We start from the raw sequence: 9,324 nt of genomic DNA, 5'->3' as shown, positions 1-9,324 counted from the left end.
GGAGTGCGGAGGACAGGACGGGGGAGTAAATAAGTTCCGAGGACTAGGAGGGCGACCCGTTCTCCCACCGGGGTAGAACCTCTTCAAGCGGGGCATCTGCCTCTCCCGGACTCTCCGGGGCTGACCAAGGTAACCTCGCCGGGCTGAGAGCCCTCGAGAGGTGGCAGGGACAGGGGTGTCACCCTGGCGGAGAGCCCCAAATCCCCATCCCAGCCCCCCCGAGAGGAGATACAGGCCCCCGCTCACCCCCCCCTTTTCCCCCCGACCCCGTCCCCGTACCTTGGTCGCCGAGCGCGGAGGCTGAGCGAGGCGCGGTAGCGGGACCGCGCTCCCCCCGCGCTGCCGGGGGCGCTCCCGCTGCACTCCGATCCGCGGCTCCATCCCTCCCGATGGCGCTGCCCGGCGCTCGCCTCCCCTCTGACGCACTTTAAAGAGTCTCCCCCTTCAACCTCAAGGCGAGTAATAGCGACCAATCATCAAGCCATTTACCAGGCTTCAGAGGAAGCTGTTTATGTGATCCCAGCACTAATTAGGCTCATGAACTAACAAATCGTTTGCACAACTTGTGAAGGGGCCGATCACATCCATGGATTGTCTTTGGACTTAGGGAGGGAGGCGGGGGGGGGGGGGGGGGGGGCGACCGCCTTTTCCTTGCAGGAGGGAAACTTCTCCCAGCAACTTTTTTCCCCCCCCCTTTTTTTTTTCCCTCCCTGTGTGTGTGTGCGTGGTGCGTGTGTGTGTGTGTCTCCCTTTTGGGTACCGCTGGCTGCCGCTGCCTCCTTTTCCTCCAGCCCCTGTCTATTTATGTGTGTATCTATCCCTCCTCAAGTCACTGCCTGCTGCAAACTTCCCCGGATCGTCTCCCGCGCACCGGAGAGAGCCAGGCAGAGATTCGGCCGGGGACTCTCGCCGCGGCAGCATGTTTCAGCCCACACCCAAGCGGTGTTTCACCATCGAGTCGCTGGTGGCCAAAGACAGCCCCTTGCCCGCGTCTCGCTCCGAGGATCCTATCCGGCCGGCGGCGCTCAGCTATGCCAATTCCAGCCCGATGAACCCTTTTCTCAACGGCTTCCACTCCACTGGCAGGGGGGTTTACTCCAACCCGGACTTGGTCTTTGCAGAGGCCGTCTCCCACCCGCCCAACCCGGCCGTGCCGGTCCACCCCGTGCCCCCTCCCCACGCCCTGGCCGCCCATCCGCTGCCCGCTTCGCACTCCACGCACCCGCTCTTCGCCTCGCAGCAAAGGGACCCTTCTACCTTCTACCCCTGGCTAATACACCGCTACCGGTATCTGGGCCACAGGTTCCAAGGTACGTGCAACTTTTCTTCTCCCTCCCGGCCACCCTTCCATCCTCCGGACGGTCCCCGAGGCGCGGCTGACGGGGGGAACCAGGGGTGGGGGGCAGCCGGTGCCCGGAGCCGTAGACTCGGCTCGGATGGGCCGAGGGGCTTTTGTTCCTGATCCCCCCCTCCCCGCCAAACTTGAGGAGCTGTCAGAGCCGGGGGTGGAGTAGGGCGGGGGGACACACACAAGCTTTGGCTCGGTTTTGCCGAGCTGCTTCTCCCGGTTGGAGCGGGGCAGGAGGGAAGGCAAGGCCGGCCGGGACTTCGGCGGCGTTCTCGCCCCGACTAAAACCAGGCGGGAAAGGTGGATGTTTTGCCTTCCGCTGCGTTAACAGCTACGGAGGAGCCCTTGCAAAAGCCTCCCTGCAGGGATGGGAACAGAGGGGACGTTAGGTTCCTCCGGGAAGACGGTGGTGCCCGGGGCTGTGGGGAGCCGCAGCCGCCCCGAATCCGGCCGCTGCCCTTGTTAGCGGGGACGGGGCAGAACTGAAACGAAGCCGGCAGAAAGGAGAAAGAGGGAGGAAAATAATGGCAACGCTGGAGCAGCGCAGGGAGATGGGGCTGCGAGGAGAGCAGGGCTGGGGGCAGAGAGCGATGCCGTCCGAAGGGGCAGGGGAGGGCTCCCGGCTTCCGAGCGATTAACAACCGGCAGGAGGAAAAGAACCGAATCCAATGGCGCACTATCAATAAAATCCCCCTTGTTTAACCCTTTGCAACCGGCAGCGCCTTCTCCGCAGGGTGAGCCGGTTTCTCCCGTAATGGGTCCGGCTCCTCTTTCGTTATACACACACATAAAAAATTAATCATAGTAATAAAAATTCAACCTAATTTCTGAGGGATGCATTTGCTTGTTTAAAAAATTATTATTATTATTTTCCCGGTATTTTAATTTTTATTAATTCCACACGAAAACAAACCACCTGCGATATCCCTTCCCGGCCTTCTGCTGCCGAGCCGTTGGACTCGGGTTGGAAAAGGAGTCTCTCTCTGTCTCCGAAGCTAGGCAGACAGGGATACAAAAAGGATTATTACCCTCTCAGAATAAAATTACAGGTTTCGCTCACCAAATTATTTGTCGCAGTCATCAGGCGATTGGTAAAGAGCGGTAGATGAAAGGCGGAAATGTCCTGGTGTTGAGCCACAGCCTGATTTCAATCACACCCTCCTCCTCCAACGATTTCTAATGCAATTACGGAGAGAGACCCGCATTGCCTTTCCCACCTCTGAGGGACCGACACGGAAAAGCGGCACAGGGTCAACCCGAAGGGAGAGACCCACCAAAACCCCTCTGGTGACACCCCCCCCCCCCCCCCCCCACCTCGGGCCCGTTCCGCATTAGGCCGGTTGGGATGGCGGCTCCGTGGCCTTCCCAAGTTTGTGTCTTTATTTCCCCTCCGGTTCCCTCCGGGGCAGCGGGCACGGGCACGGCGGCAGCGGGAGTCCTCGCTCCGGGGAGCACACCCTGCCACAACGCAGGGGAGAGGGGGGGGAAGAGAGAGGCCACGGCCGGAGCTTTGGGAAAGGGAAGAGGGAGGAGGCCGGGAGCGGGTTGCGGGAGCTCGGAGCTCGGCCGGGGCTGCACCGGGCACCGGTGCCCCGCCGGGAGGATGTAAATAGCAAACAGGGGAAGATGTGAAGCCAGGGAAGTCGGGCAGCTGCCGAGAGAAGCCGCAGACACCGCAGCCGGGCTCTGGCCAATTCTTTTCCTTGATTCTTCCCCCCCCCCCCACACCTTATTTCCCTCATGTTTGTGTTTTAGTATTTGAGTTTCTTCCACTCCTCTCCTTCCCCGGCTTATTGCCTTCACTTATTTATCGAAGGGAAATGTAACAGCAAAAAGGCGCTGAAAATAATAACAAATAAACTATACTCGGTTTTCCCTTGCGAGTAATGGTGGGAGGCAAAAAATCCGGTGCTCGAAACTCTTCTCGAGTGCGTTTGGGGAACGTGTTTCGCTAATCTCCGTTTTACCCTGTTGCCCAGGGAATGAAACAAGCCCGGAGAGCTTCCTATTGCACAACGCACTGGCCAGGAAACCCAAACGGATCCGTACAGCTTTCTCCCCATCCCAATTACTGAGACTGGAACATGCCTTTGAGAAGAACCATTATGTAGTAGGAGCAGAGAGAAAACAGCTGGCACACAGCCTCAGCCTCACGGAAACTCAGGTAAGCGGGAAGCAGGGAGTGGGCAGTTGGGAAAGCGAAAGTACTGGGATCCTCTTGGGAAAACGAACCCGGTCGGCCTGGAGATGGGGGTAAAATTACGGGCAAATTTTGGGAGTGTTTAGGCCTCCAGCCCAGGGCCGGTGGAGCACAGTGAGGGGTTCTCCTTTGCCTGGGTGTTGTTAAATCATCTCCCGTTTCCGAGAGCCGCCGTCAGCACCGGGAGCTCCGGTGGCTCTGCCGGGGGAGTGGTGGAAACGGAGATACCCCGGTCTCGGCCGCTGCCCCCACTCGGGATCCCTCCGGAGCGGGACCGGGAGCGGCGGAACCTGCCATCTGCGTGAGAAAGGCGGTCCTGGTCCTTACCCTGCGGGATGCTGAGACCCTCCATAAGTAGTGGAATGCTAGGGGGAAAAAGCCCCCAAAACAAGAGGCGGACTGAGCCCCCCCCCTTTGGACCCTACGTCAGAAATGCAGTTTCTTGGTTGATTGTGACTCGTTTCTATCCCCGCGTCCAGCGGCGGGGACATGAGGAGCCTGTTCAGGAGGGCATAAAGATGAAAAATATCATTATTAAGTATAAGGACTACCCCCCCCCCCCCATTTTTTTCCTCGCCCCCCCCGCTGGCTGGCTGCGGGCCAGAACCACACCGGAGGCTATTTGGGTCGTCCATCTGCAGGGCCGATTAGCCATGTTTCTGCTCCGGGTGTCCCGGGGCGAGGGTCTCGATGGGTTCCGAGGCCGCGCACCAGTAGTGAAGCTTCGGGAGCGGGGCTGAGCGCGGACTCCCCCCGACGGCGGGGACCCACGGTCGGTTTTCAAGCGGTTTTCTACTCTCCGGAAGAAAGGCTGAGGTTTGGGGCGTGGGGCGGAGGGGGGGTGGGTTGGTTGTTGTTGTTGTGCCGGGCTTTTGTTTTGTGCCCTTCCAGGAGAGAGGGCTCCAGATGGGGATTGTCTCTGCTACAGTATGTGGCACTGTACTTCAAATAACAAAAAAAGAGAGCCAAAATACCGAGCCGCAGCGTAGTTCAAAGTTCCCAGTAAACACAGCGTTCCTCCGGCGGATTAAGTTGTAACACTTTTTTTTCCTCCCTTTTTTTTTTCCCCTCTCTCTCCTATTTTTTTTTCCTTAAACTCCTTTTCGTGGGGGAAGCAATAAAGAGGTTGGAGCTTTTGTTTTAAAATGTCTCCCTAACAAAACAATAAAAAGGGATCGCCACTTTTATGAGGTTCTCCGAACAAGGGACCGGTCACAGGCTTATTTCTACTGGAAAGCTGTATTTAAGGTGGTCTTTGTGCTGCTTGATTCCGAAGCTGGTTGGGGTCTTTTGTCCGGATGTCAAACCCCCAGTCCCCTACAAATGAGCTCCCTTTTGGGAGATCAGCGTGCAGAAATGAACCGTCCTCCCCTTCAATTAGCAAACTAAAAGCAAATTAAACTCACCCCTTGTTCCCCGCTCAGCTTTTTAATGGGGGACTTTTGGAGAATATGAAAATGCAGCAGAGATGTGTGTCCGGCCAGGCAGGTCTCTGTTCTGAAGAGGCAGCGAAGCGGGTTAAACCAGCTTATTAAAATGCTCCAGTTCCCTTTCCCCCCCTTGCTGAGGCCTTTATCAGGCACTTTCAGACAGAACCAGAGTTTAAACTGCTTTAAAAAAAATTATGTTTACCTTTGGTCGCTACAAGGAGTGTGGCCAGCCCTGGAGATAGCTCCCAGATCAATACTATCTGTAATGAAAGCACTGAAGTCCGCTGCCGGATGGTTAAGTCAGATTTATTCCTCGCTGAACCATTTTAGAGGGCTATTTACGACGGCACTTAACGTGTTTCTCCTCGCTACGATCGCTCCTGGACGGAGCGTCCCGGGGAGACGCTGCGGGGAGCACCGGGCGGTTTTCTTTTCGGGGCTTTTACGTACATTTTATCCTCTTTTCCAAGAGGAAAAGAGCTCGTCCCGCCCCTCCCCGTCCCCATCCCGCTGCCCCGTTAGAAGGGACGAGGACCGTCGTTCTGCTTTGCCGGGACGGTGGGGAGTATCGCACCGCCGGCCCGGCCTCTCCCGCCGCAGCCTCCGGTCGCTTTGCCGGTGCTGGAGGCCGCGGGACGCCTCAGAAGGCCCGGTAACAAGAGCCGCCCCGACGGCGCGGTGACAGCCTGCCGCCGCGCAGCCACGCTTTGTCTTCCCCTCGTGGGGTGCCTGGCGCCACGCGCGGGCATTGCGCGGGGCTACTCATGCGCGGAGGATCCGCGTAGCCTGCGCAAGGTGCACTCACTGCGCGGTGCGGTAGCGGAGAGCAGAGCCGCGCACACAGGCGTCGGTGTGGCTGCCCGCTCCGTCAAGCGTGGGGAGTCTGGAGGTCCCGGGTGGGCATCATCAGTCTTGTCTGTGCCTCTCCCGGAGAGGTTTAGTGGCACCCAGGCCCTGGTCGTCCCTCTCCAGGCTGGGGGGCGATGCAGGCAGAGTATGGTGCAGACAGGGCACGGTGCAGGTAGGGCATGGTATTAACAGAGCACGCAGAGCCTGAAGCCCCTCGGCGCGTCCAGGGCAGCGTGATCCAGGCAGCTCCAGAGTCCGGTCAAGGCGTCGGACTAACGCCCGCTGCCTTTCCTCCCGCAGGTAAAAGTATGGTTTCAGAACAGACGGACAAAGTTCAAGCGGCAAAAGTTGGAAGAGGAAGGTTCAGACTCACAACAGAAGAAAAAAGGGACTCATCACATTAACCGGTGGAGAATCGCCACCAAACAAGCCAGTCCAGAGGAAATCGACGTCACGTCGGACGATTAAAAACTGGCACTTTTGGGACTTTTCAAAGCCAGCACCCCACCAACAGCAAGTGTTAACGGCTCACACTCCCCCCCCCTCGGCGTGGCGGTGCGGGGAAGGGACACGGAGATCTCCATCAAAACCGCGGTCCCCGCCGGGGCGGGCGGCCGGGAGCGAGCGGGGTGAGGCGGCGGGAGGTGCGGGCCGAGGCCCCGCTCGGCACGGCGGGACCTGTCAATCCACCACCGGGACGAGGCGATTGACAGGTATTCCGTTTCTCGCAATCCACTTTTGAAAGTATAAACGTAAAAAAAAAAAGATATTGACAAAAAAAAAAACCCCACCTTACAAAGAAAAAAAAAAACAACCAAAAACAAAACAAAAAGCGCGAAACAAAAAATGATCCCCGAACCGAACCAGAAAAATCACCACCTTACAGGACATTTTGCACTTCACAGGTTTTTTCCGTCTTTGAAAGAGAGATTTCCCTAAGCAGCCCAAACCCACACCTGTTTCAGAAACTTGAATTGCATGTGTAAAGCCGTCTGGGCGGATAAAAAAGATAAAAAAAAAGGCCAAAAAAAAAAAAAAAAGCAAAAAAGAAAAACGGAAAAAAAAATACCCCATTTCCTAAAGACAGAAATGAATTGTATTTTTTTTTTCCATTTAAGACAGGTTCTGTGTGCTTTTTAATTTTATTTTACGAGAAATGTGCAGTCTGTAAACATTTTATGATAACTTCTGGCGTCAAAGTGTTTGTGAAAGCTAAAATGAAGTAGCAGTAACAAAGCATCGTGTTCCTTCCGGATGGACAAACACGGTGGGGCTGGGGAGGGAAGGGAGGGAGCGAGGGGAGGGAGGGGGGGAGGTTGGGGCTGGTCATAACTTTTGCTGCCAAAAATATAATTCCAATTAAATTATTCCCCCCCCCCCTTCCCCGATGTATCCCCATTGCAAACCCGGATGGGATTTATTATTGCGGATTAATAAAGCGCAATCCCAGCCACCAGGTCTGGCGGTGGGGACACCTCCCGAGCAGGGAGGATGCAGAGAAAAGGGACTTCAAAATCGCGGATTGAACTTTTTAATTTTATTTTTAATTATTATTATTATATTTTCTTTTCATTTTTTTTTCTTCCTAATGGCCATTTTCATTGGGGCAATTTTCAAGCACTGACCTTATAGTATTCCGAGATCCTAGAGCTACTAAAAGATAAGGCAAAGTGACAAATGTTTCCTTCATGTCTCCTATACCAGAATGTAAATATTTTTGTGTTTTGTGTTTAATTTGTTAGAATTCTAACACACTATATACTTCCAAGAAGTATGTCATTGTCAATATTTTGTCAATAAAGATTTATCAATATGCCCTATATTATTATATTTTTTAAGCAATCTATTTTACTTTTGCCCGAAATTTCTCGGGAAACCGGTAGTTTCCCCTTCCCACCTTGATTTTAGCCGCTGAACCCTGCGGCGGGAACCTGCGCTCCCGCGGCCGCTCCGCGCATTCCTGCGGCTATCGGCGCGTTTTCTTAATGAATTCACTGCCTTGTAAATAGAGCTCTAAAAATGAGCCGCAGAGACCCGCTCGCTGTAAATAAATACCTTTAGAAAAGGGAAAAATAAACCAAACCCAACAGCAACAAACCCAGTCCCTTCTCCGGGTAGAAACTCAAGTGGGAACCGGCTCCTAATGGAAGGGTGATGCTAGTTCGCAGCAGCCTCGCTCCACTGAGGGGAAAAGGGGTTTTCCTTGGAAAAATATAGATTTTATTTAGTGGGAGAAAATTTTTTCCTCCCCCCCCCCCCCTTCCCCAACATTTTTTCTCCCCCTCCATTTTTTCTTTTTTTTTTTTTCTTATTTTTAATATTTTTTTCCTCATTTCTCCCTATTTTTTAAATCCCCTCGCCAGGTCGGTGCGGTGAGAAGCAGGTCCTAAGAGGCAGGGACCCCACTTGCTGCTCTCCCCACCGCTCCAAGGGAGCGATCCTGGGCACAGGGGTAAACGTCTGACATTAAAAACGTGCAAAAAAAAAAAAGAAAGGGGGGAAAAACAGGGAAAAAAAAAGTTGCTCCGGGTCCTTGAGGAAACTAGCTGGTTTTCTGGGGGTACACAGTTGTTTTTTCATGCTTCATTTGCTCCTTAGCCTGATAGACTGCATTAATCAGTTTTATTTCCATTGATAGAGAAACCTCGTCTGCTCTGTTCGAGCTACAAAGAATCCTGCAAGCTTTTGTGAAAGTGCAAATCAGTTTAGGCAATTATCATACCAGGAATATGAAGGGGAAAGAGGAGGCATTGCCCAGTGGTCTCCTTTAATCTCTTAATCCGTGGATCCAGGGGGGCTAGTTGGACATAATTTAGGACAATCTGACTACCCTTTACACTGTGATAAGGCGAAGTTACAATGCATCGCGAAAATACGAGCTTTGTTAAACATCCTGCCTTGAAAAGTTAAGATTAGACATTCCGTGCACGTGGTGGCTCTATCGGGTACTATGTAAATTCATATTTTTTTTTATTTTAAATCCGATTTTATTTTACTTTTTTTTTTTTTAACATTGCTCCTTAAAAATCCTGGTGACTTTCTATTCACTGGCGCTACAAATACGAGAGAGGCCCAGGCAGGGTTAGGACGCACGTCGCAATGCAGTCCCTTCCATTTAAACCTAGCCTAGTTGTTTAGTAGGGCTATTCTCAAGGTAAACTTCTCCTTGCGTTTCTCCCTTCCTGGAGCAGCTGATGGGGCAGGTTTGGAAAGTCAAACAGGGCCCGCATTTCACCTGAACTCTCCCAAATTGGTTTCCGCTCCGCTTCAATCCCGTGCAAATGGGCAAACATTAAAGGGATCGCGGTTGAACAGCAGATTTGGGCCTTTCTAGAAATTGTTTCCCATCTTGATAAAAGGCTTATTTCTGCAGGAACCATATATTTCTCTCCTCCCTCTCCCTTCTTTTTTTAAACCGTGAGGGAAGAGAAGGGGGAAAAAAATTAAGCGTCCTATGTAGCGTAACAGCAATAAAATCTTCAGAGAATGCCATTAGC

General features: G+C 53.4%; 1 protein-coding gene across 2 annotated transcripts; it reads left to right on the top strand.

The window, feature by feature from the left end:
• The first annotated feature begins 262 nt into the window (after positions 1 to 262).
• On the top strand, positions 263 to 6,626 carry EMX2 (empty spiracles homeobox 2). Of its 2 annotated transcripts, XM_061458637.1 has the most exons (3): positions 464 to 1,310; positions 3,328 to 3,512; positions 6,128 to 6,626. In XM_061458637.1, exons 1-3 carry the CDS (start codon positions 920 to 922, stop codon positions 6,293 to 6,295), a joined length of 744 nt encoding a protein of 247 aa, XP_061314621.1. In that variant the 5' UTR covers positions 464 to 919; the 3' UTR covers positions 6,296 to 6,626. The 2 variants fall into 2 exon arrangements, with proteins under 2 accessions (XP_061314622.1, XP_061314621.1); XM_061458638.1 differs by lacking the exon at positions 3,328 to 3,512 and having other exon boundaries at positions 263 to 1,310; positions 6,128 to 6,231.
• The last annotated feature ends 2,698 nt before the right edge of the window (positions 6,627 to 9,324 follow it).

The sequence above is a fragment of the Pezoporus flaviventris genome, unplaced genomic scaffold (genome assembly GCF_033815535.1).
Source record: "Pezoporus flaviventris isolate CSIRO_AGI_PZ_B2104156 unplaced genomic scaffold, CSIRO_AGI_Pfla_v1 ptg000029l, whole genome shotgun sequence".
Lineage (NCBI taxonomy): Eukaryota > Metazoa > Chordata > Aves > Psittaciformes > Psittacidae > Pezoporus > Pezoporus flaviventris.
This window is presented reverse-complemented; position numbering and strand designations above follow the sequence as displayed.

Bases quoted from the DNA above. Each gene is read 5' to 3' on its own strand.
- EMX2 (XM_061458637.1), top strand. From the start codon at position 920: ATGTTTCAGCCCACACCCAAGCGGTGTTTCACCATCGAGTCGCTGGTG. The intron at 1,311-3,327 runs GTACGTGCAACT...CCTGTTGCCCAG, and splicing joins TCTGGGCCACAGGTTCCAAG to GGAATGAAACAAGCCCGGAG. The intron at 3,513-6,127 runs GTAAGCGGGAAG...TTCCTCCCGCAG, and splicing joins TCAGCCTCACGGAAACTCAG to GTAAAAGTATGGTTTCAGAA.